At 49.1% G+C, this 27,585-nt stretch overlaps 1 protein-coding gene across 1 annotated transcript in view; it reads left to right on the top strand.

Annotated features, from left to right (window-relative positions):
• The window catches only part of FAM117B (family with sequence similarity 117 member B), a 166,338-nt gene that overhangs the window by 100,840 nt on the left and 37,913 nt on the right, over positions 1-27,585 (top strand). The window contains exon 4 of the mRNA XM_033945975.1: positions 14,194-14,307. Coding sequence (XP_033801866.1) covers positions 14,194-14,307 — 114 coding nt within the window. The remainder of the gene's footprint in view (positions 1-14,193; positions 14,308-27,585) is intronic.

The following is a 27,585-nucleotide window of genomic DNA, read 5'->3' as shown; positions in this document are numbered from 1 at the left end:
CTCTTTCTACACCTTCCCTCGGCGCCCTGATCTCCCATGGCTTCCAGTATCACCTATATGCTGATGAGTCCCAGATCTACCTCTCTACACCCGTCTGTCATGTCTCTTCCCTTGTTTAAAAGTATACTGAAAATCCACCTTTTTGATACAGCCTTCAGTTCATAATCTTACTCCCTACTGTCTATTGCTTACCACCCTAGCCAGCAGATTAACCATACCCACTAACTGTATCCCCCACCCTAGCTTTTTGTGTGTCTGTCTTGTCTGTTTAGATTGTAGACTCTTTCTAGTATGGACTGTCTCCATTGTGTACAGTGCTCTAGAAATAATAATAGTAGTAGTAATAGTCGTCAAAAGCAGCAGATAGATCAAGAAGGATGAGGATAGAATAGAGGCCTTTGGATCTGGTCTGGAAGAGGTTATTGGAGACTTTAGCAAGGGCAATGTCTGTAGGATGTAGAGGATGAAAGTCTGAGTGAAGTTGGTCAAGTATAGCTTGAGATCAAAGAAAGTGAAGACGGTGGTGAACAACACATTCTAGTTTGGATAAGAAAGGGAAGTGGGAAATGGGGCAATAGTTGGGCAGATAGGGTCTAGTGAAGGGTTTTTGCAGAGTGGTATAACTACAGCATGTTTGAAAGCATCAGGAAGTGTTGCAGTGGAAAGCGAAAGATTGAGAATATGACAGATAGAAAAGGATGACAGTAGGGGAGAGAGTGCCGAGTAGATGGGTAGAAATCAGCTCAGAGGAAGAGCTAGTGAGTTTGGAGGAGGAATGAACCATGCCTGTAGCTGCCAGCTCCCTGGTGCTGTGTGTGTGTGACACTGCCCTACCCAGAGAGCAGTGCTTTGTGGTCTGGCTCACAGCCACTCGCCTCAGATTGGTGGAGGATTAGCTGCAGGAGAGCCTGTTCCTGTGGCTCTGTAGCAGGAGGAAGCTCTGCTCTTACAACTGCCTCCTCTGCACCATCATTCTGATCACAGTTCTGTTGCTGCTGCAGGAGAGAAGGAGCTGAGATTTGACCACTGAATTGATAAGGCCGATTTTTTTTGTTTTTTAAACAAATCGATTCAGCCAGAGTGAATCAGTGAATCAATTTGAATGGTGAATCGGGCAGCTTTAGTATTTGCTAGTGTCCCCATATATGAGGGTGAATAAAAAATTAAAGGCAATTGTTAAATTACATGATAACTGGAACAGAGCTAGCGAAATGCAGCATATGTACTCATGCATTGCCTTTTGGATAATTCATCTATGCTCAGTGCAGCGCTCAGCCTTTAGTTGTGTGGCAGTTACAAGATCAGAAATATGGATGCTCCATTGCAAGATTGCATCATTGAAGAACAATGTGTATATTAGGTGCACATCTCCCTTGGGAAGCATACAGTGACATGGTGGGGGGCCTCCGCATGTGCGGATCACCGGACTTGATGGACCCAAAGTCTGATCCGGAGATGGCAATTCTTATGTTTAATTGCTCACAGTTACTTCTATTAAAGCCGTTAAATGTATTTTGCCTTTACTTTTTGATTTACCCTTGTATGGTTTAGAAAAGATTGCATTCAGTAGAAACTTTTGTAACGTTCTCAGGGAATTGTGAATGTCTTGACCTGTACATTCCAGTTCCTAAAAGTCCTATGTAAAATGAGGCTTCATGTACTTTTTCTATATGGTGAATTGAGTGTTATAGTTGATAATGTTCTGTACAGTGTTTTAATGAAAAGGTTATTTTTAAATTGCTTTAAAAAAAGATAAAGGGAGATATAAATAAAAGAGAAGGTGAAATTCCAAGAAAGGCAAACATGCCCCACTTGGTAAACCCTGAAGGATTCCTCTTTTTTTTTTTTTTTTTTGAAATGTTCATGTGGTTTTCATTTTTGAAAGTTTGGAACTACTATCTGTTTTGAAGGCTACTACTAATTTCTAAAGTGCTACTAAGATATATGCAGTGTTGTACACATTTATATGCATGTACTTTCTTTGTCCCTAATGGGTTTAAAGTTCTAAGGTATTGTTTGTACCCTTGGCAATGGAAGATTAAGTGATTTGAAGCTGCCGTGGGAACTGAATTTGTTTATTGTAGTTTTTGATGTATTGCCTTATCAAAACTGGTCAACGTGGTTTTCAGTTATAAAATTCAAATAAAAACATAAGAAAGGAATGCCATAAATTTGATGGGAACAGCACAAATACATGCTTGATGATAACAGAAACAAAGATAGCTGGATTAGGGGAGAGAAGAGAGAAGAATTAAAGGGAATAAGGGTGGGGGTAAGATTGCTTAGTACTCCTCCAGATAAAGTATATTTCAGTTTAGTAAAATGTCAGGAATTCATAGTTCATAGACCAGTTCAAAATAATGTTTTTAAATGTGATTTATTTTTTGAAAAAAAGATTTTGATCTAATGTAACTAAGTAGTTCATTCCACAGTTTCAAGGCCAAATAAAAGAAAGCAGATGATCTAGTGCTTTCTTAATGTGCTTTTTTGGTGGAGGCAAAGTAAGATGGTGACTATCAAGACAGCATAATGGGCAAGCTGGAGTGCAAGGAATTAATCGTTTTGGAGAAAGAATCGCAAGCAAATAGGCATAAACCCTATGTGTGTCCACAGAAAGTAACAAAAAAAAAAAAAAAAAAAAAGGGTCAAAAAAGATGACTGTCCAGGATATGATATCTTCAGAAAAATTGTTATTGCATTATCTTGCATATATTCACAATGATATTCACAGAACCTAACAAGGTACCATGGTCAGGGCTTATCAAAGTGACTATCAAATACTGCAGGCTAAACAATGAACTTATAGTAGTACAAGATAAAATCATCAGTCAAGTTAATAAGGAGGTACAGCACTGAGTCTGGCGTCTTCAGTGCTATAACCTGTACTTTTGCTGAAGATGCAAGACAGGACCTTAGCGTTTCAAGCAGGTAAACTGCAATCTTGGTTAGGTGAATGTATCCACCAAGCCACGTCTTACTGTTCTTTTTGAAAATTAGTCAAGTCCTCTCTGTTTGATAAATTCATTACCTAACTTAGGAGTTTTTAAGATTGTAATTGTATTTTATTGAATGACTGTACATTTTATCGAATGATTATATTTCGCTGACCGTTTATTTCCCCTTAGTGTAAACCGCCTAGAACTTCTAGTAATGACGGTATAAAAGAATAAAGTTATTATTATTATTATTACCTTCTTATTAACGTGACTGACAATTTTTATCTTACACTATGATAAGTATGTTTAACCTACAGTATTCAATATTCACTTAAGTCATATTGGAGATATATACAGGAGTGCCCAAATAGTAGGCCTTAAAGTCCAAACACAGAATCTTAAATTGGGTATGAAGTGAATTGGCAATCAAGATCTCAGCTCACTGCAGTACCATTAGGCTATTCCACTTCATGTAAGGAATAAGAAAATTCTCTCTCTATTTGAAAAATCTCTGTTTCTACTTGTCATTGTTATACATGGTAGTTCTACAGGAGCATTAATCTTAATACAGTAATGAACAGTGCATTTGTGTTTTTTCATTCCTTTGTCTCTTTGCTTTACTTTTTGATATAGAAAGAAATCAAACTTAGGTTGTAACAATTTTTATTGACATGAAAAAGAAAAGGCACGCATTAGTGAATACAGCAACAACAAATGCCAGCACAAAGAAAAAGATACAGTGGCTGCATAAACAAAGACAAGCATACAGAAGCATGTCAAAAAATACCAGCCCCGAAAAATACCCAACTACCTCAAAATCCCGCCTTCCCCAACCCACCCACCCCCACCCCCCGAAGGAAGTGGAACGCCCGACTTAGAAAAGCACAAACCAAATTCCCCCCCCCCCCCCCAGGGTCTGGACTCTGATGACCCTAGGACAACAAACCAACTAGGCATCCCCCTCTAAACAGAACCCCTCCAACCCCTCCACAAACCCCCCCCCCAAACCCCAGCCCCCAGAGCAGAGAGATGTCGAGATCCAGAACTATCCAGGAGAAAGCCGCTTCAAGTCAAGGTGTTCAGAAGAAGGCCACGTCCCCTAGGAGACATAGAATTGACATAAGGATCCCAGATCAACAAAAAGCTCCGCCGACGCTTAAGGGAACCCCCCACCTCCCGGGCCTCCTGAAGAACCAACTCATGGAGAAGAGCCCTCAAATGCCAAAAAGACGGAGGATTCGAGGAGGTCCACTGCTGCATGATACAACGACGGGACAGGAGACACACCTTACGACACAGCCATCGAGCTCCCGGAAGCAAGGAACGAAAAGCTCCTGGTAAATCCAGCACCACCTGCTTAACCGTGCCCTCTACCGACGTCTCCAAAAGCGAGCTCAAATAAGAGATAACCTCAGCCCAAAAAGCCTGAGTACACCAACAATTCCACAAAGCATGAGCAAACGTGTTCGGATCCCGACCACATTTGAGACACAGGGGAAGGCAAGGCAGGCGAAGTGGACAAAACCTCCGACTTCCCCAAGTTCAGACAAAGACCCGCAAAGTCCCCATACTCCTGAATCGTTTCCAATAACGCCGGCAACGAGCGCTGCGGGTCCGTAAGATGAACGAAGAGATCGTCCGCGAAAGCCGCCACCATAAAACAAAGGGACCCAAAAGAAACCCCCTGCACCTCAGGAGTCAAATGGATTGCACGCAACAGGGGATCTAAAGTGAGAATAAACAAAAGCGGGGACAAAGGACAACCCTGTCTCGTTCCGCGGGAGATATCAAACAACGAAGAGCTGCAACCGTTCACCATAAGGGCCGCTGTTGGAGAAGCATACAAGGCCCTCAACGCCGAAACAAAACGGCCCACAAACCCATACTTGGCCAAGGTGGCAAATAAAAAATCCCAACGCACCCGGTCAAAGGCTTTTTCTGCGTCAAAGCTGACCATAAGCGAAGGCAGTTGGCGGCGTGCGCAAAATTCCAAAGAGGCAAGAATGCGTCTCAAATTCTTCTCGACCGAACGGCCCCCGCACAAACCCAACCTGAGCCTCATGAAGAAGCTCAGGAAGAACACAAGCCAATCGATTGGCCAGAACCTTAGCCAAGATCTTCACCTCACAATTGAGCAGGGAAATAGGGCGATAGGATTCCACCCTGGCGGGGTCACACCCCGGCTTAGGCAGAACAATAATTTGAGCCAAGTTAAGGTAAGCCGGCATAGCCTCCGCATCCACCATGACATTGAACATAGCCGTAAGCGGCGCGACAATATCTACCCGCAACAACTTATAAAATTCCGCCCGAAAGCTGTCGGGGCCCGGCGCCTTCAAAGTCGGGCTTTGACGAATAACCGAATCCACCTCCGCTTCCGACAATGGGGCATTCAGTGTCTCCAAATGGGCCGGGTCCAAACCAGGTAAATCCAAAGAGTCCAAATACAGCTCCCCCAGGAGACCGTGCGCCAAAGGCTCTGCATATAGCTCAGCATAATAGTCCCGAAAAGCCTGGCAAATGTCCACATCAGCCGTAATAGGCCTGGAGTCCGAAGATGTAAGGGCTACTATTTTCTGTCTGCTCTCTCTATGAGAAATCAAACGAGCTAAGAGGCGACCGCATTTGTTACCATAAGCATAAAGACGATATTTGTAATAGGCCAGACTCTTAGCTGCCCGCTGATGAAGTTTCTCATTCAAAGCGACCTGCACATCCAACAAGGCCTTCCGGTTGACAGCAGTGGGCTGACGGCCATACGCTCGACGAAGAGTCCCCAGCAGCTGGGACAAACGAAGAATTTCCCGATCCCGATTCCTCTTTGCTTGCGTAACATAACTAATAATATGCCCACGGAGAACCGCCTTAGCGGTTTCCCAAAAAAGAACAGGGTCCTCCCGGTGCTGATAATTATGAAAGCAATAATCTTTCCAGCGCGTCACCAACGAATCATAGAACTTGGGGTCCTGGCCAAGCCAAAGAGGATATCTCCATTGACGGGACTGTGAGGACTGCCCCGGGGGCGTCCACTCCAACCACACCCAAGCGTGATCTGAAATCGCGTAGGGACCAATCTCCGCTCGCTCCACCTGAGAAAAACAGCCCGTGAAAGAAGCAAGTAGTCAATACGGGACTGCGTGGAATGCGCCCGTGACATATGAGTAAAGTCTTTCTCAGTCAGGTGTAAAATCCTCCAAACGTCCTCCAACTCCAAGAACTGACAGAAGGAGGGGAGCCCCCTACCATCCTGAGCCCGACGATTAGGGATCTATCCAAAGAGGGGTCCCAAACCGAATTAAAATCCCCCCCCAACAACATCGGCAGACCCTGATGGGGTGAAAGAATCGCCTGTAAACGCATATAAAATCTCCGATCGTACGTGTTTGGAGCATAAACACTACCCAAAAGAACCACAGACCCCGCAATCTGAGCCTTACAAAAGATATATCGGCCCTCAGAATCAGCCACCACAGTATCCAGACGAGCAGCAACCCCCTTACGAACCAAAATAGCCACCCCACATTTCCGACTGGAGCCAGCAGCCGCCATGCACACGCCCACCCAACCCCGCTGGAGTTTAGCATGCTCCGCCGCAGTAAGGTGTGTCTCCTGTAGCAAGACAATATCTGCCTTGAGGCGTTGTAAAGCTTGAAGAATTTTAGTACGCTTCACCGGGGACGTGACCCCCCCAACATTCCAAGTCACCACTCGAACCATGGAAAAACAGAAAACAAAAACACCAAACAAAGGTGAAAAAATTCCATGGGCACTCCAGAGCACCGTCCCAGCAAGCGGGCTCCGGAACAATGTGGTGTCCCACCAAACCAACCTCCCCCAAGCCACTCCGGATCAGAAGAAAAACCGACATCCCTTCACTCTGAGCCAAAACCATCCCGCTCCAACCCCCCACCCCAACCTCCCCCTCCCACCGCCCCCCAAACCCCCACCCCCCAATATCTCCCCAGACCGGTCCTCAAAGGAGGACCCATCACGTGAAGACGCCAGCCTACCTGGGCCACCCACACTAAAAGCCCCTATGAAACACCCTTCCCCCGATACAAAGAATAAAGCCTAACCATACCCTCAAACAGCAACTACCCAGCCCCACACACCTCAGGGAGACCCGGTTCCCCCTTCACAGATTCCGGGGAAAGGCCGCCACAAGTTCAACCCAGTCAAATCTCCCCCCCAGGGACCCAGCCACCCCCCCCGGAAATACTCAGCACTCCAACTCACCTCGCACTCCCAACACTCCACAACCCCCCGATCCACACAACCAAACCCCCAAAACTCAGCCCCCCCCTTCCTCCCGAGCGCCCCCAACAAAGTCCAATCATAGTCCAGGGGAGACCCCAACCAAGAACAAAGTCAAACAAAGGCAGCCCGGGGAACAGGTCAAAAGCAGTAGCCTGTCCACCAGAGGACCGCAGAGGAAACAGGGCACTCCCAGAGCTCCGCATACCCCCCACAAAAGCTCCAAGCGGGGGGGCAAGGCGCCTCCCAAAGAAGTGAGGAAAAAGGAGAGGGGGGGAAAGCCAATACCATAAAGGCCCCCCAGGTTCAAATGTCACTGCCAGCCAACGAGCAGTCCCAGCATCCAGACAGCAGATCAAGGGGCAGTGGACAATGGAAGGCCACCGCCGCCATCCAGTTGGGCCAGGAAATCCCTGGCTGCCGATGGGGACTCAAAGAAACGAACAGAGCCACCCTGGGAGACACGGAGTCGAGCAGGATACAGTAAAGCAAACCGGATCCGACGAGTGAACAAGGCTGAACAAATGGAGCTGAAGCCCCGGCGCCGCTGAGCCACATGGGGAGAATAGTCCTGAAAGCACAATACTTTACGGTTCTCATAAGTCAGCTGACGACCCCCTCGCAGCACCTGCAGGATCGCGGACTTGGAGGCAAAGTTGAGCACTCGGATGATAACCACTCGGGGTCTGGCTTCTGCGTCCCGCCGAGCTCCAATCCTGTGGGCCCTCTCCACCCGGAAGCGGCCCAGTTCCGCCGAGAGCCCCAAAGACTCCGGGATCCAGCGCTCCATGAAGGACAGTAAGTCTGACTCCCCCAAAGACTCTGGGAGCCCCACAAAGCGAAGGTTATTTCTTCTGGCCCGGTTTTCCAGCTCATCCACCTTGAGCTCCAGGGCCTCCAGGCGCTGCAACTGCTGGCTCTGTGCTTGCTCCACTCCACCCACGCGGTCCTCCACCTCACCGACCCTGCTCTGGAACTGCTCCAGGTCGCGGCCAACTCCATCCAGCTTCCCCTGCAGCCGCTCCAGCTTATCGTCCAGCGGCTCAGGCACTGACAGGAAAGTAAGGATTGACAGTTCAAACCAGTCAGAAAATTTTGCTGCCATTGAACAACTCCCCCCTGATATACCCCCCCCCCCCCCAGCAGCAGGAGAGATACCCACTCTTTCCCACCAAAAATGCCCTCCCCCTGGCAGACCTCCGGCAGCAGGAGAGATGCTTGGCGGAGGAAGTGGACATACCTCCTGCTGCCGGGAGGAAGGGGGGCATTGCTTGACGGGAGAGTGGGCAATGCTCCTCCTGACACCCTTACCTCTCGCAACCATACATTGCCCCCCACCACACCCCTCCTATGGGAAGGGCCATAGGTGTCTGGGCCAATCAGAGCCTTAGGCTCCTCCCCGGAAGCCTATCACCTCTTAACTTCATCCTATGCCCTCTCATTCCAGAGCTTCCTTTCAAATGAAAGAGACTTGACTCGTGCATATTTCCCTCTAAAGTATACATATTGAGATCTTTAAGTCTGTCCCCATAAGCTTATGATGAAGACAATGCACAATTTTAGTAGCCTTCCTCTAGACCAGTGTTCTTCAACCTTTTTACACCTATGGACCGGCAGAAATAAAATAATTATTTCGTGGACTGGCAAGCTACTAAGACTGAAATTTTTTTAAAGCCATCGTCGCTCCGTCCCCACGAACTCGGTCCCGCAAACCATCAGATCCCATCTGCACAAGCCTCAAATAGTTATGATTTTATATTGAACATATTTTATTAAAGTATAAAAAGAAACAATATTCTGTACAATTGCCATTTTATAAATACAAATAATACAGGGCAAGGATCAACAAAACCCCCGTCTCCCCTCCCCTTCACATATATCCCCTCTACTATCAAGAAAACTGAATAAGCCAAATTATTACAGAATGCTACCAAATATCATGCTAACAGAATACCGAAGTCACACATAGCAGGAATGGTGTTAGGGGTGTGCAACTAGGGCAACTGCCCCCTTTTCAGAGAGAGCCCTAAGCCAGCTGGAAGCTAAAGAAGCACTGCCTGGGTTTTGCACTCCCCAGTTATATCTAACATCAGCTCTAGCAGGATACATATTTCAAATCTGATATATTCTAATCACAAGATAGAAATAGAATTATCATTTTTCTACCTTTTGTCATCTCTGGTTTCTGCTTTCTGCTTTCATCATCTTTTCACTCTCTTCCATCCAGCGTCTGCCCTCTGTCTCTTCAATCCAGCATCTGCCCCTTCCATCCGCTGTCTGCCCTCTCCCCCTTCCATATGGTATCTGCCTTCTTTCTATGCCCCTCTCCCCTTTTCATCCAGCCTGTGCCCCCTCTCTCCTTTTTTACATGATTCATTCTGCTCTCTTAATTTTTATCTCTCCTACACCAGATCTAGCATCTTTGTCCCTCTCTCCTTATTTCTCATCTGACCCCCTTCCAAGCATCAATCTCTCTATACTTTCTAATTCCTCTGTCGCTCCCCTTTCCCTCATCTGATCTCTCCATTCCATCCTGACTCCTTCCCCTCCTCTAATCTCCCTGCCAGCTGTTTCCTTCCTATTTTCCTCTTCCCCTGTCCAGCAGTACACCTTCTCCCTTTCCTCCTTCCCTTATCCAATAGTAACTCTCTTTCCTTTCTCTTCTCCCCTGTCCAGCAGTACCCCTTCCCCTCCCTTGTCCAGGAGTACCCCTTCTCCCTTCCAAGTTTTATTAAAATTTGTTATCCTGCTTATCAGATTTCTAAGCGGCTTACAATAATAAAATTTATAAAAATGGAAGGATATACAAACAATAGTCATTAGATGACGGTATAAATATACATTTAGACGTTATAGACTGACTCAGAAGGTAGAAGCAAATGTTTCCTCTCTTTAGGCTAGCGGCAGCTCTGTGTACTTTTAACTTTGGCACACAGCTGCCCCTAAGCAGTAGTTTAGCCGTGGTTTCATGAGGCAACCTCGGGGCCTTTGGTTGGTAGGCCGGCCCACATTGCATCATTGAAGCGGGCCGGCCTAGCAAAGGCCCCGAGGCTGTCTCAAGAAACCGCAGCTAAACTACTGCTTAGAGGCAGCTGTGTGCTGAAGTTAAAAGCACACAGCTGCCGCTGCTGGTCTGGGGGTGCAGGAGGCATACACGGCAGGAGTCCCGGCATACGTGATGGAAGGCAGGAGTCCCGGCATAGCGATGGCAACTGGAAGTTACAAGTCAGCTGACACCGACACCTTTTGTTACGGCAGGGACCCAAATCCTTCACGGACCGGCAAGATTTTTTTTCTGACTGACACCAGTCCACGGACCGGCGGTTGAAGAATACTGCTCTAGACCAATGGTTTCAAACTCAAACCCTTTTCAGGGCCACATTTTAGATTTGTAGGTACTTGGAGGGCCGCAGAAAAAAATAGATAATGTCTTATTAAAGAAATGACAATTTTGCATGAGGTAAAACTCTTTATAGTTTATAAATCTTCCCCCCCCCCCCCACAAAGGCCTGCATGTTCCCCCCCTTCTTTGCAGCATCCTCCAGCTTCCCCCCTGGCCTCCCAGTCTTAGTTTCAGCTAATTACCGCACCCTGCAGAGAGAATCGCCGGTGCTGTAGTGTTCCTTTCAGTCTGCTAACGGCCTCCGTAGAAGGTTCTCTCTGACGTCAGGGGCAGGATCATGGCAGAGAGAACTGCTGCTGAGGACGACGGCAGCCAGCAAGGATTGCTACAACACCGGCAATCCTCTCTACAGGCCGTGATAACTATCTAAAGGTAAGAACGGAAGGCCGGGGTGGGGAGAAGCTGAAGGACGCTGCAAAGAGCGGGCAGTATTAGTACAGACAGCACTAGAACAGAACGCAGGCCGAATGTGGTTCCCGGGCCGCGAGTTTGAGACCACTGCTCTAGACCGACGCTTTTTGAAGGTGCGGTCTCCAGAATTGTATACAATATTCTAAATGAGGTCTCACCAGAGTCTTATACAAAGGCATCGATACCTCCTTTTTCCTACTGGCCATACCTCTTCCTATGCACCTTAACATTCTTCTAGCTTTCGCTGTCACTTTTTCACTGGCCACCTTAAGGTCATCACATACAATCACACCCAAGTCTGTTCTTCATCCCTCCTAAACTGTACCGTTCCTTCAGGTTTTTTGCAGCCCAAATGCATGTCTGAGCATTAAATTTTAGCTGCCAAATTTCAGACCATTCTTCAAGCTTCGTTAGGTCTTCTTGTTATTCACACCATCCGGGGTATCTACTCTATTGCAGATTTTGATATCATCCGTAAAGAGGCAAATCTTACCTGACAGCCCTTCAGCAATATCCCTTCTAAAAATGTTAAAAAGAACAGAACCTTAAGGCACGCCACTAGTAACATCCCTTTCCTCAGAGCGATCTCCATTAACTACTACCCTCTGTTCTCATCTTCTACTCAACCAATTCTTGACCCAGCCCATCATTTTGGGGCCCATCCCGAAGGCATTCAGCTTATTTATTAGATGTTTGCGTGGAACACTTTCAAAGACTGCTGAAATCTAAATTCACCACATCTAGCGCACTCCTTCTATCCAATTCTCCGGTCACCCAGTCAAAGAAATTGGTCAGATTTGTCTGACAAGACCTAAGTCTAGTGAATCCACTGGATTCCAGGAACTTCACAATTCGCTGTTTTAAAAGCGTTTCCATAAATTTGCTTACCACAGAAGTCAGACTTACTGGCCTATAATTCCCGGGATCCGGAAGGTTCGCCCCCCACATTTCGCCCCCAGCAATTCGCCCCTCACATTTCGCCCCCGCACATTTCGCCCCCCGGATGTTTCGCCCCCACACATTTCGCCCCCGCACATTTCGCCCCCCGGATGTTTCGCCCCCACACATTTCACCCCCGCACATTTCGCCCCCGCACATTTCGCCCCTGAGCGTTCCTCCGTTCTCTCTCTCTCCGTACCCCACCCCCAATCTCACTTACCCGAAGCAGTAGTGGCAGCCTGTGAGCAGAGGCAGTGCCGTAAACAGGCTGCTTTCGGCCAGCCCTGGCAGGGCCTTTCCTCTGCCGTGTTAGTCCTGACAACACCCACTCCCGCAGCTAAAAACGGATCGGCTGGCAAAAAATCTGACTCCTCCCGGGATGACGACTGCAAAGAGACGAAAAGCACTGATCCCGATAGCACTGGAGGCCCCGGACCCACCCCCAATCCAGTGCCCAGCTGTGGCGGCCCAAGCCCTGTGGGCATACAGGGGACCAACGGAGGCTCAGTCGAGCAGGTCAAGGTAGCTCCGGGACCAGGCGGCTTGACGGCAGCGGCTGGAGGCCCCGGACCCACCCCCAATCCAGTGCCCAGCTGTGGCGGCCCAAGCCCTGTGGGCAGCGGCTGGAGGCCCCGGACCCACCCCCAATCCAGTGCCCAGCTGTGGCGGCCCAAGCCCTGTGGGCAGCGGCTGGAGGCCCCGGACCCACCCCCAATCCAGTGCCCAGCTGTGGCGGCCCAAGCCCTGTGGGCAGCGGCTGGAGGCCCCGGACCCACCCCCAATCCAGTGCCCAGCTGTGGCGGCCCAAGCCCTGTGGGCAGCGGCTGGAAGCCCCGGACCCACCCCCAATCCAGTGCCCAGCTGTGGCGGCCCAAGCCCTGTGGGCAGCGGCTGGAGGCCCCGGACCCACCCCCAATCCAGTGCCCAGCTGTGGCGGCCCAAGCCCTGTGGGCATACAGGGGGCCAACGGAGGCTCAGTCGAGCAGGTCAAGGTAGCTCCGGGACCAGGCGGCTTGACGGCAGCGGCTGTGGCAGCAGTAGGAGCTGGTGGCGGTGGCAGCCAGGGTTGGGCCGGGGGCCCCGGGGCCAGCATCACATCCATCCCGGACTCGCTGGGAGGCCCCTTTGCCAGCGTGCTGTCCTCGCTGCAGAGACCCGGCATCCCCAAGACGGCACTTGTCAAGAGCAGCATGTTTTGAGGGCCGGCAGCAGGGCTTCGGTGTTGGACTATGAGGGCGCGGGGCGCCGATCAGGAGCTGTCCACGGTGCCGGCCGCTGCCTCGGAGCTTGGGCGCCCACCACAGACTGTCTCGGCTCCTTCCACCTCTCTCTCCTCCTCCCCCCCCCTCCACCATGGGGCTTTTTTTTAATGCATTTGTTCTTTCATGACAAATATTAGTTGAATGCAGGGGCGAAATGTGCGGGGGCGAAATGTGCGGGGGCGAAATGTGCGGGGGCGAAATGTATGGGGGCAAAACATCCGGGGGGCGAAATGTGTGGGGGCGAAATGTGTGGGGGCGAAATGTGTCTGGGGGCGAAATGTGAGGGGCGAATTGCTGGGGGCGAAATGTGGGGGGCGAAACTTCCGTGAACCATAATTCCCTACTTCTTCTTTACTTCTATTTTTGTGTAGAGGGAACATATCAGCCTTTCTCCAATCCTTCAGTACCACTCCTGACTCTAGAGAAGCATTGAAAAGGTCAGTCAGCGGAGCCATCAGAACTTCCCTAAGTTCTTTCAGCACCCTCACTTTGTCTACCTTTAACTAGCTCCTCACAAACACAACTCTCTGAAAATCGATCAGGGTCTACCACTCCTCCAACACTATTTGCGTTTATCGTCTCTGGTCCCGCTGCCAGTCATGAACATAGAACATGCAAATTTAGCAAACCTTTGCTACTGTACGCCAACCTCATTTGCATGCGTGTCTTTTGGAGAATGACTTGCCTTTTTGAAATCGCTACAATAACAGCTGCGACAACGGCCCATCAGTTTTTAACGCAAAGTTTTGGGAATCTAGCCCTAAGTGATCCTTTGTATCAGGTAAAATGATTTAAAAGCTGCAATCACTTTAGGTTTGTGTTTAACCTCTGATGCAATTTCATTTACCTAAATGGATTTTCCAAAGTTTTCTGAACCCTATGGGCATGCTAGTTACAACATTTACAGTAATATGCTAACTGTTATACAGATTTTGTATCAAGTATATAATCCAAATCTGAATGTCGGTACTGTGCTTTTATACTTCAGATTGCAAAACTACGTCAACAACTTCAGAGAAGTAAACATAGCAGCAGACATCATCGGGATAAAGACAGGCAATCTCCTTTCCATGGTAACCATTCAGCCATAACCCAGTGCCAGGTAAGGCCTGAAGTTCTTCTGGGGCATTGTAGGAGAAGATACCATAGTAACCTGATGTGGTTTACATGTAATTACTTAGACACAAGATGATTTGAATGGCTGGTTAATGCTGACCAAATTAGAATTATCAGAAGTATTTCTGTTACCACATTTGAAGTATAGTAGGCACACCCAAAAAGATAAATTCCTTTTTGGATTAAATGAGCTTTGGCCTAGATTCACTAACCTTCCTATCTGTGTCCAATCCGTGAGCGATTGGAGGCAGACTGACCGATTCACCAACCATCTTCATGCAAATGGGGGCGATTGGAGGCACGCCCCCAACTGACTGCACGGACCGTTGATTGTATCGGGGAGAACCCTGACAGTAGTTACAGGAGAAGCAGCCTCCTGTCACTGCTGTCAGGGCTTTTGCTGGCTTAAAAATTATTTTTTTTTTTTTAATCGGGCAGTTGCTTGTTTTTGGATCAGCCAGCCAGTCGGTGTGCCAGAAAAGTGTTTAGTTAATCGTGTCCTTTGCATGCCATTTCCCCTCATTTGCATGCACTGATCGGAATTGGATCGAAGGAGAGGTTAGTGAATCGAGGCGGAGGAAAATCAGGTCGTAAAGGGGTCGCAAACTGATCGGTACACGATCGGTTTGCATAGTGAATCTAGCCTTTAGTTTGCAGAATCAGGTAATCATGACTTATGCATCTCTATAAACCCAGGAAATTATATTGTTTACTTTTCTTTTTGTTTTATAAATAGCATACAGCATTCATACATAAATAAGCGAGGGAGCTGATTGACCCTAAGTATCTAAGAAAATATTTTGTTAAAAGGGCTTAGATAAAAATATTGTAGAAGTGTTGAAACATTAAGAGGAAAGTTATTTTGCTATTATAAATCCCAGACTAAATGGATTATGCCAATTTTGAGAGTAAACATTTAACTTCAGAAGTGAATTTATGAGCAAAATTAGTTTAGCTATTGTAATGAAGAATTAGTAAACAACATTTTTGAAATTAAAATCTGAATTTCAGAGACTTTCCTATAGAATAGGTTTTTTTTTTGTCTCTTCCCTTTCTTTTTTTTAGTTCAATTTGTTTATTGAATAATAAGAATAACAGAAATAATGAACATCATGAAATAACAGTACACAAAGAATTTGGCACGATAGAAAAAAGCATTGGGGAAGTCACCAGAGTTCAGTTGGGTACAAAAGCAGTAAGTTCTAAGTAGTTTGCAAATAAATGTCAATGGGTGTCCATATATTTCGAGTAGAAATTGTAGAATGGGAGTACAATTTGTCCTTAGCATATTGTTTGCAGCGCTTGTATAAACAAGAGTTCCACCAGAAAGTAAAATTTAGAAGGGAGGCAGATTTCCAGTTTTGGAGAACATGTTGTATACCAACAGATAGCATGACATCTATCAACTGTGGCTCACATGAGTAGTTAGCAAAACATGGATGGAGAGAACGCATTACGATTACATGTATATCAAGACAAATCTGCTGTACAATTTGAAACAAAATAGAATGAGAGCAAAATTGCAGAATTTGTAATTACCATTCTGTATTACATTGAATATAATTAGAACCATTACTTGTTGAAATGCTTACTCTTTGTAAATGTAAATTTTATGAAATAGTCACTCTGTAAAGTCAAAATGGAATAACCTAATTATGATACGTATCAACTCCTAATCGAACTCTGCTCAGAGATATGAAGGCAGATACCACCGCCTCACCACCCAATCATTGCTGTGTTCAATGCGGGTTAAAACTAATACTGGTGATAGTTATTTCCACTTTCACAAGCCACACGGGATATAGAATATACATCTTATATTGATAACTTTAAGATGTACTAAAGTTTATGAGACTTAGCTTTAAAGCTCACTGGTTAAGAAGTAAACTGTTGGCAAAAATGTCAATCCATTCATAGTATATGAGACTACACCCAATGTTTGAAACTAAGTTGAAGTTTATTGTTGGTTCCCTGAGGCAGTGCCGAGGCGTGACACGTCGGAACCAGTGAACTTTAAAGCTAAGTCTCATAAACTTAGGTACATCTTAAAGTTATCAATAATAGATGTATATTCTATAGCCCGTGTGACTTGTGAAAGCGGAAATAACTATTACCAGTATTAATTTTAACCCGTATTGAACACTGTAATGATTGGGTGGTGAGGCGGTGGTATCTGCCTTCATGTCTCTGAGCAGAGTTCGATTAGGAGTTGATACGTATCATACTTGGGTTACTCCATTTTGACTTTACAGAGTGACTATTTCATAAAATTTACATTATTCATTTTTTAGTCACTCAACAGCTAGTCACTCGACAGCTGAGTCGTTGAGTTCATTAGCCCTTTATTGATTTTTGACTACTCTTTGTAAATGGCACAAAAGTACTATTTTAAGACTTATTGTGTCTTAGTTTAAAAGTTATAAAGTATGAGCCTTTTTCTGTATTTTATGGTTTAAGTTACTTTGTGTTTGTTTTGATGGTTAGCATTATTCATGGCCATCCTTGATATCTGTCTGTTGATATTTGGATGAATCTTCAAATGTATCTAATATACTGAAAAGTAACTTGCCTTGAGTTTCCATTTGTTCAAAAAGGTGAATAAAAAATCTAAAACCCAAACCCACCTTTGTGATAGAAAGCTGTATTTTTTTTTAAAAAGTCTAAAAGCTACACTGTTCATCAGAAATCTTTTATGATGTTTCTTTATCTTCAAAAGTTTTTGCTATCAATATAAACTATTACCGTATATACTCGAATATAAACCGATCCGAATATAAATAGAGGTATCCTTTTTTCCCTCCCAAAAGTGTGGGTGGGGGAAAGGTTTGACATGAATATAAACTGAGGTTAGAAATTTGGGTTGTCACGGTGAGTCAATCCTATAAAAGATTGTTCACCCTCCCTCCCCATCAGCTATCCTGTAAGCCACTAAACATAATACAAATATATATATCCCAAAGCTAACATATTCACAAGGCCCCAACATAGGAAAACGCAACCACAAATTTAAATAAATGGAGCCAAGAATCAAACTTAAACCTCAAGAAGCCATATGCAGTTCAATACCATAGAAAGAGAAACAGCACTCTACATTTTAGAATATGAAAAGAAAGCAATGCAAATTTACAGAAAAATTGCATTTTCTGTTAATGAAATTAAACATAAAATTGTTTTTTTCTACTTTTGCTGTCTGGTCATTTTATTCATGTTTATCCCAGTTTCTGTTTTCTTCTGTCTTTTCTTAATTTTTTTTCCAGGGTCTGCAGTCTATCTGCCTCTTCTCTCATCCATGTCTTCACTTCCTCTCCTACATCCATCTCTGACTTTAACCTTTTCCTTTCAATTTTCCTCCATTTATTTTTCTGCATCTCTATCTGCTTCTTTTTCTGCAATTTTTTTTGCTAATTCTTCCTTCCCAGTATCTTCTTTATCCCAGGACAAGCAGGCAGCATATTCTTGACTGATGGGTGACGGCACCGACGGAGCCCCGGTACGGACAATTTTAGAGTGATTGCACTCTAAGAACTTGGAAAGTTCTAGCAGGCCGCACCGCGCACGCGCGAGCGCCTTCCCGCCCGACGGAGGCGCGCGGTCCCCAGTTTCTTAGTTTCCGCGGAGCTAAGAAGACGCGTTATCCCAGGACAAGCAGGCATGATATTCTCACATGTGGGTGACGTCATCTACGGAGCCCCGGCGCGGACAGCTTTTCAAGCAAACTTGATAGAAGTTTCAAGTTTGCACACTGCACCACGCATGTGCGTGCCTTCTCGCCCACTAGAGGGCGCATCCCACCTCGTGGTCCTCAGTTCAAATTTTTCCGCGGAGCAAGAAAGCCCTGTGGATCTGAGCTCCAGTGTTTTTGCCTTCTAGCTGCCGCGTTAGTTTGTTTTTCCATCGAATTAGTTCGCGGTACTGCTTTTTTTCTTTTCGGTTCTTTTCAAAAAAAAAAAAGTATTTCGTTTTCGTCTGGCTCCGGGGGCTCCCGGAAGCCGTGGCCGGGGACGTCGGTAACGTTCCCGGCCTTCTTCTTTTTCTTCGTGGATGTCCCGTCCTGTTACGGGATTCAAAAAGTGCAGCCGGTGCGAGAGGTTGCTTTCCATCACTGACCCTCACCGGTGGTGCATTGTCTGTCTGGGGCCCGAACATCCGACAGAGTCGTGTGATCGCTGCTCTACCTTCCACGGCCTCGGCGTCCTCAGGGGCCTCGGCCTCGCCCCGACCCTCATCCTCGAAGGCGTCGTCAGTGAAGCAAGCCTCGGGTAAGTCCTCTGTTCCATCCCCTTCAGCAAAGAAGCCATCCTCGAGTCAGGCCAAAGCGGGTGGGTCGACCCCGGCCCCGCATCGGACCTCGACTCCGCACACCCCGAGGGAATACTCGAGACCGAGGTCGCCCTCCAGGGAGTGTGCCCCGGAATCGGAACTCCCCACCTTCGTGGGGATTCCAGCCTTCCAGGATCTCCTCCGAGCTCTGATCTCATCGGAGCTATCGGGAGCCCTGGAAGTGTTGCAGCGTGCTGCGGTCCCGGCGGCCTCGACCTCGGCCGAAGCGCCTTCGGTCTCGGAGGCCCCGGCCTCGGCCCCCTCGACCGCGGGAGCCCAGGCCTCGGCGACCTCGGTCTCGGGTACAGTGACCCCGTTCACCTCGGTCTCGGCCCCGCCCCGGACCTCGACCTCGGGGGAACCCCCTGAGCGGAGTGTAAGGCCCAAAGAAAAGTTGCGCAGAGTGCGCCGTCTTTCCTCCTCTTCCTCCGGGTCTTCCAGACACGCCTCGCCCTCGACGCGACCTCGGACGGGGCGTCGATCGAGGAAGTCTAAGCGACCTCGAGGCTCGCCTCGGCGCGACCGTTCCTCGTCGTTCGGGGGCGAGGCGCTGCAGGTGTCGGAGTTGCGCCTCGACAATCCGAGGCTCCTCCGCTCACCTCGTGGGAAGTCTTCCCGGGCCGCCTCGCCGAGAAAACGGGAAAGTGTTCCACGAACCCCGGGGTCCTCACCCAAGGTTTCTGCGAGGAGGACAACTTCCCCTTCCCCCTCGAGGGCCCTCGAGAGGGGATCCTGGGATTCGGGATCGGTTAGGGATCCTCATTATTCCCATGAGGCCTCCCCCCTCTCCTCGGTGGGGCGGTCGAGAACCCCGTCTCCCCAGGCTAGGCCGTCCTCATTTTCATCCTTCGTTCAGGACATGGCCCAAGCCCTGGGGATTGACCAGATGGTATGTTCTCGGTATTCCAAAGAATTTTTGGAAGAACAGGACCTCCCCACTCCTCCTAGAGAGGTGCCTAGACTCCCTCTCAACAGCGTCCTTCTGCAGACCTGGCTGAAGAACTTGTCAAACCCTCTTACAGTCACGTCTGTACCTTCAAAAATGGAATCGAAGTATAGAACGATTCCTCCTAAAGGGTTCGATAAGGCGCAGCTCTCACACCAGTCCCTTCTGGTGGAGTCAGCTCTTAAAAAATCACAGCCCTCACGGGTTTCTGCGACGGTTCCACCAGGCAGGGAAGGGCGGACCCTGGACAAGTTTGGCCGTCGCCTCTATTCAAATTCCCTGATGGCCACCAGGGTTCTAAATTACGCCTTCACCTTTTCCTCCTATTTGCGGGGTATGGTGAAGGATCTTCCTCAATATCGAAACTCGTTACCGGACTCCCAAAGAGCAGGATTCGACAAGTTTATGTCCAACCTGTCTCAATTGCGGTTGTACCTATTCCATGCAGTGTACGACGCCTTTGAGCTGGTTTCGAGGGTGTCGGCCCTCGCGGTGGCCATGCGCCGCTTGGCCTGGCTTCGCACCCTCGACATGGACCCAAACCTGCAGGAACGCCTGGCAGACTTGCCTTGTGTGGGGTCCGAGTTATTCGACGAGTCATTGGATGCGGCGACCAAACGCTTGTCGGAACAGGAGCGCTCTCTAGCATCCCTGGTCCGCCCCAAACCTAGGCCCCCGCCTCAGAAACCCTTTCGGCCTCCGCCGCGCCGATACCCTCAGAAGTCGACCCCGGCTTTCTCGAGACCGCCTCCGAGACGTCCGTCTCAGCGAGGCAGAGGGGGACAAACCCAAGCCCCGGCGCAGGGCCCTTCTAAGCCAGCGCCTTCCTTTTGACGGGCTGAGCGGACGGGGCAGGTTCCCCTCCGCACTTTCACAGGAACCCCTTCCTATCGGGGGCCGTCTCCGGTCCTTCCGGGAGGCATGGACCGGGATTACCTCAGACGCTTGGGTGCTCCGGATCGTCTCCGAGGGCTACTCGCTCAACTTTGTGTCCTCGCCGCCGGACAGTCCCCCGAGTTTAGTCCCCTGCAACCGTTCGCAGCTACCGACCCTCATAACCGAAGCCAAAGCCCTCTTGAAGCTTCGGGCGGTCGAGCCGGTCCCCAAGGACCAGTGGGGTACGGGGTTTTACTCCCGCTACTTTTTGGTCCCAAAAAAGACCGGGGACCTGCGCCCCATTCTGGACCTCAGGAAGCTCAACAAATTCCTGGCCCGGGAGAAGTTTCGAATGCTATCTCTCCCGGTTCTGTATCCCCTCTTGGAGGAAGGGGACTGGATGTGCTCCCTCGACCTGAAGGAAGCATACACCCATGTTCCGGTGCACCCCACCTGTCGAAGATTCTTACGATTCCAGGTGGGGGACCTCCACCTCCAGTACAGGGTACTGCCCTTCGGCCTGGCCGCGTCCCCACGAGTATTCACGAAGTGCATGGTGGTGGTTGCAGCAGCCCTCAGGTCACGGGGACTCCACGTGTTCCCTTACCTGGACGATTGGCTCATCAAAGCCCCGACCAGGGAGGGGGTTATCTCAGCGACCCGACAGTCTATTACCTTCCTCCAAACTCTCGGGTTCGAGATAAACTTTCCAAAGTCTCAGTTGAGGCCGTCGCAGTCTCTTCAATTCATAGGTGCGGGGCTGGACACGGTGCGCCTACGCTCCTACCTGCCGACCCAGCGGTTGGAAGCCTTGGTACGAATGAGTCGCCAGGTCTCCCAACTGTCGAAGGTGTCGGCCAAGCACATGATGATGCTGCTGGGCCATATGGCCTCGACGGTACATGTCACGCCGTTTGCGAGGCTACACCTGAGGATCCCTCAGTGGACCCTCGCTTCCCAGTGGCGTCAGGAGTGCGACCCGGTGTCTCGCCTCATTTCGGTGACTCCGCTTTTGCGGAAATCGCTACGTTGGTGGACAGACTCTTCAAATCTGTCCAGGGGGCTATTATTCCGCACTCCGCCTTTTCACAAGGTCCTGACCACGGACTCCTCGGAGTACGCGTGGGGAGCCCATCTCGACGGTCTTCGCACGCAGGGCCTGTGGTCGGCAGAAGACCGTCGGTGTCATATCAACGTGCTAGAGCTGCGGGCCATCTTCCTAGCACTTCGAGCCCTCGTTCACATATTGCAGGACCAGGTGGTCCTCGTCCGCACGGACAATCAGGTGGCAATGTATTATGTGAACAAGCAGGGAGGAACGGGGTCATGGCCCCTCTGCTCCGAGGCTCTTCGCCTCTGGGAGTGGGCGGCCTCCCGGAACATCTTCCTCCGGGCGGTCTACATCCAAGGAGAACGGAATTGCCTGGCGGACAAACTGAGTCGACTTCTGCAACCGCACGAGTGGACTCTACACTCAGCAGTTCTACGCGAGGTCTTCGCTCGCTGGGGAACGCCACAGGTGGATCTGTTTGCCTCTCCGGAGACACACAAACTACCACTATATTGTTCTCGGATGTACTCGCAGGACCGTCTGGAAGCGGATGCCTTCCTACTCGACTGGGAAGGGAGGTTCCTGTATGCATTCCCTCCGTTCCCTCTGATCATGCGAACGTTGGTACACCTAAAATCGTCCACGGCCACGATGATTCTCATAGCACCTCGGTGGCCGCGCCAGCACTGGTTCTCCCTGCTGCTCCAGCTCAGCGCCAGGGAGCCTCTTCCCCTGCCTGTCTCTCCTTCTCTGCTATCTCAGAGTCAAGGATCCATGTTACATCCCAACCTGCAGTCATTGCACCTGACAGCTTGGTTTCTTGTTCCCTGACTCCTCCGGACCTGTCTCAATCGGTGAAGGAGGTGTTGGAAGCCTCCCGCAAGATCTCGACGAGGCTTTGCTATGCGCAGAAATGGACCAGGTTTTCCACCTGGTGTTCGTCTTTTCACCTGGATCCGGTATCAGTTCCGGTATCCTCGGTCTTAGAATATTTATTTCATTTGTCGCGCTCCGGCTTGAAAACCACTTCGGTGCGGGTTCATCTCAGTGCGATTTCTGCCTTCCACCAACCTCTGGAGGGACGCCCTCTGTCACTCCACCCCTTGGTGACACGCTTCATGAAGGGGTTAATCAGGGTTTGCCCCCCTCTTAAGCCCCCGCCTGTCGTGTGGAACTTGAATGTAGTTCTGGCTCAACTGATGAAACCCCCGTTTGAGCCACTCAACAAGTCCCTCTTGAAATTTCTGACTTGGAAGGCGGTGTTTCTAATTGCCCTCACCTCCGCCAGGCGGATCGGGGAGTTGCAAGCCTTGGTTGCGGACCCCCCTTTCACTGTCTTTCATCACGACAAAGTGGTTCTCCGCACCCATCCTAAGTTTTTACCTAAAGTTGTTTCTGACTTCCACCTCAATCAGTCCATTGTCCTTCCTGTGTTCTTCCCGAAGCCCCACTCCCATCCTGGCGAGACGGCGCTTCACACGCTTGACTGTAAGAGGGCGTTGGCATTCTATCTTCAACGCACCAGGCCTCATCGGAAGGTTCCTCAATTGTTTTTGTCCTTCGATCCCAATCGATTAGAGCATCCAGTTTCCAAGCGCACTCTGTCTAACTGGTTGGCCGCTTGCATTTCCTTTTGCTACGCTCAGGCTGACCTTCCTCCCCCGGGTCGAGTCACGGGGCACAAGGTCCGAGCGATGGCAGCTTCGATAGCCTTTCTCCGATCCACTCCAATGGAGGAAATATGTAAGGCTGCCACTTGGTCTTCGGTTCATACATTCACCTCCCATTACTGTCTGGACACCTTGTCCAGAAACGATGGCCGGTTTGGCCAGTCGGTGTTACGTAACCTGTTTTCATAAATTGCCATCCTCCCACCTACCCTTTTTTGGTTGGCTTGGAGGTCACCCACATGTGAGAATATCATGCCTGCTTGTCCTGGGATAAAGCACAGTTACTTACCGTAACAGGTGTTATCCAGGGACAGCAGGCATATATTCTCACAACCCGCCCGCCTCCCCGGGGATGGCTTCCTTGCTAGTTATGGAACTGAGGACCACGAGGTGGGATGCGCCCTCTAGTGGGCGAGAAGGCACGCACATGCGTGGTGCAGTGTGCAAACTTGAAACTTCTATCAAGTTTGCTTGAAAAGCTGTCCGCGCCGGGGCTCCGTAGATGACGTCACCCACATGTGAGAATATATGCCTGCTGTCCCTGGATAACACCTGTTACGGTAAGTAACTGTGCTTTTCTTTCAACAGCCGTTGAAAGAGTTTTTTGTAATCGCCCTTCCCGCTCGCGTAAACCCCTTTTGGAAATAAAGTTTTCTTTATTTCTCTTCTTTTCTTTAGTTAAAAAAAAACAAAAAAACTTTTGTTTTTTTCTTCATTTCTTTCGCTTCGCCCCGGCGGGGCCTGTTGCCATCATCGAGGCCTCGGCCTTCGATTTGGCAGAAGCCGTTTTCACTTTCATGCCCCCTCAACCCAGGTTTAAAAAGTGCCAGCGGTGCGCTCGACCAATTTCACTAACAGACCCGCACAACTGGTGTCTGCAGTGTCTTGGTCCTGACCATTGAGCGTCCACCTGCACCCGCTGTGCAACTTTAAAGAAGAGAACTCTAAAAAATCGCCAGATCCAACAGCGGTTGTTATTCGGTGCCGAGATGTCTGATTCCGCAGCACCGGCACCGACATCGGCCCCATCTCAGTCGGCACCTACTTCGTCGATACCGCGCCGGCGTCGCACCTTACAGGTAAGCCGGCTAAGAAGCCTTCCCCGTTGGAGTGTCCTCCGGTCTCAGTAGCAGCGAGTCCAGTCCTGCCGACCTCGAGGCGTCCACGGAAGCACTCCGCTCCTATTGAGGTGAGCCCCTCGACATCGGGGTCCTCATCCTCGGAGCGTAGAGCGGCACCACAGGTACCGCAGAAGAAAAAAGCGGTACCGGTGCCTTCGCTGGACGAGCGGATTGCTGCTGTCCTGCAAGTGCAACTTAAGGAGCAGTTGCAACAACTTCTTCCCGCACTTTTGACACCGAGCCTTCCAGTCCCGGTCCGGTCTGAGCCACCGGTACCGACAGTGGAGCGCCCTCTTTTATCGGCATCCACTTTGTCGGTACCGGGTCACACTACCTCCTCGACTTCGATGCCAATCTTAGCACCGGAACTGAGAGCTCAACACCAGGCGGTGCAGACCTCGGTACCAACGCAGCAGGTCACGTCTCCTGGTACCGTATCTATGAGGTCGGGTAAGTCGGCGCGCAAAACCCGACACCTGGAACCCTCCACGCTGGAGTCTCGAGATTGTGGCTCTCGGATTCGGGTCCCTGATTTGTGGGGTGATTCTAAAGAGCCCTTTCTGTCTGAAGGTGAGTGTTCCTCTGATGAAGAGGATCAACTTGTTGTTGATTCCTCTTCTAAACATGATTCCACATCTTTTACTTCTTTCTTAAAAGAGATGTGTGAATCTCTTTCTATTCCCTTAGAGGCTGAGTCGAAGAAATCCAAGGCATTCCTTGATGCTCTGGACTTTGACCAGCCTCCAAGGGAATTTCTCAAACTCCCTCTCCATGACATCTTACGAGAGACTTTCTATAAAAATTTAGAGACTCCCCTGACTGTACCAGGAGCTCCTCGTAAATTGGACTCCTTATACAAGGTTATCCCTATTCCTGGTTTTGACAAACCTCAGCTCCCGCATGAGTCTCTTTTGGTAGAATCCACACTTAAGAAATCAGCGGGAGCTAGTGTGTATGCCTCAGTCCCTCCTGGCAGAGAAGGAAAAGCCATGGACAAATTTGGCAAACGTTTATATCAGAATGCCATGTTAGCCAATAGGTCAAGGAACTATGCTTTTCATTTTTCATTTTATTTAAAGCACCTCATTCAAAACATGGCTGCTTTTGAAAAGTACCTCCCTGACCGCAAGAAATCTGCATTTCATGCCTGTTCTTCCTCCCTTCTCCAGTTACGCAAGTTCCTAGTTCGGTCAATTTATGACACTTTTGAATTAACTTCTAGGGCCACGGCTATGTCTGTTGCCATGCGTCGGTTGGCATGGCTCAGAGTCTCAGAGCTCGATGTAAATCATCAGGACCGCCTAGCAAATGCTCCCTGCTTGGGTGATGAGCTCTTCGGAGAGTCCATGGATTCCACTACACAAAAGCTGTCTGCCCATGAGACTCGGTGGGATACTCTCCTGAAGACTAAGAAAAAGACTCCACCTGCTCGGCCTTTTTGCCAACAATCTGCCTACCAGCGCCGCTATGCTGCCCGTCCCTTGCCACCGGCTACTCAACAGCCTAGACGTCAGCGTCAGCAACAGCGACAACCACCTCGGCCAGCCCAGCAGCAACAGGTGAAGCCTCCTCCACCACAAAAGTCTACCCAACCCTTTTGACGTGGTTCTCCGAAGCATAGCCAGTATTCCACCATCTGCCAATCTCCCTCGACCCATAGGAGGACGTCTGTCTTGTTTCACCAGCCGTTGGGAGAACATCACATCGGATCAGTGGGTCCTCAACATCATCCGCCACGGCTACTCTCAACTTTCAGACACGTCCTGCACAAAGTCTGCCAAGAGAGTCTGCTTTGAACACCTCTCAGTCTTCTCTCCTTCTTCAGGAGGTTCAATCCCTCCTTCTCCTGAACGCCATAGAGGAAGTTCCTCTAGATCAGAAGGGGCAGGGATTCTACTCCTGTTATTTTCTGGTCCCCAAAAAAACAGGGGATCTCAGACCCATCCTAGATCTTCGCGATATCAACAAATGCTTGGTCAAGGAGAAATTCAAGATGCTTTCTCTGGCAACTCTTTATCCTCTTCTTCATCAAAGCGACTGGCTATGCTCCCTCGATCTCAAAGAAGCATACACTCACATTCCGGTCAATCTGGCCTCCAGGCAGTACCTCCGCTTCATGATCAATCATTGTCAATACCAATACAAGGTGCTACCCTTCGGTCTTGCCTCCTCTCCAAGAGTGTTCACCAAATGTCTGATTGTGGTGGCCGCCTTTCTACGCTCTCACCACCTTCAAGTCTTTCCTTATCTGGACGATTGGTTAATCAAGGCCAATTCATCTCAAACAGTGCTCCTGGCCACCAACCAAACCATCCTGTTTCTACAGCTTCTGGGGTTCGAGATCAATCTACCCAAATCTCATCTCATTCCCACTCAGAGACTTCAATTCATTGGAGTGGTGCTGGACACAGTCCTCATGAGAGCATTCCTGCCGTTCAACTGTCTTCAAACGCTTCAATCTCTATGTCAGCAGGTGCTTCCACAACGTTCCATTTCTGCCAAGCAAATGATGATACTCTTGGGTCACATGGCCTCCACAGTTCATGTCACACCCCTCGCACGTCTTCACATGCGCACTCCTCAATGGACCTTAGCTACCCAGTGGTCCCAAGCGACGGATCCTTGTTCACGACACATATCTGTGACATCATCTCTTCGTCAGTCTCTACAATGGTGGTTGATATCCTCAAATCTCTCCAGAGGTCTTCTGTTTCATCTACTTCCTCATCAACTTGTCATCACCACCGACGCCTCCCCTTATGCTTGGGGGAGCTCATTTGAACGAATTCCAAACTCAAGGACTTTGGACAGCCCAGGAAATGAAACATCACATCAATTTCCTGGAACTCAGAGCGTTGTTTTATGCCCTCAAGGCCTTCCAACATCTTCTCTTTCCTCAGGTCCTCCTGCTGTGCACAGACAATCAAGTTGCAATGTACTACATCAACAAACAGGGTGGGACAGGCTCTCGCCTCTTGTGCCAGGAAGCCCAGAAGATTTGGGCTTGGGCCACAGATCACCAACTATTCCTGAAAGCTATCTACATTCAGGGAGAACAGAATTCCTTAGCGGACAAGCTCAGCAGAATTCTCCAGCCTCACGAGTGGACACTCGATCCTTTAACGCTACAGTCCATCTTCGCTCAGTGGGGCACTCCTCAGATAGACCTCTTTGCAGATCCTCACAATCACCAGCTGCCCCTCTTCTGCTCCAGACTCTACTCTCCTCAGCGTCTGGCAGCGGATGCATTTCTCCTCGATTGGTCCAATCTGTTCCTGTA

This window comes from Geotrypetes seraphini, chromosome 5 (assembly GCF_902459505.1).
Source record: "Geotrypetes seraphini chromosome 5, aGeoSer1.1, whole genome shotgun sequence".
Classification (NCBI taxonomy): Eukaryota; Metazoa; Chordata; class Amphibia; order Gymnophiona; family Dermophiidae; genus Geotrypetes; species Geotrypetes seraphini.
Note: the sequence above shows the minus strand (reverse complement) of the source record. Positions and strands in the feature narration are given on the sequence as shown.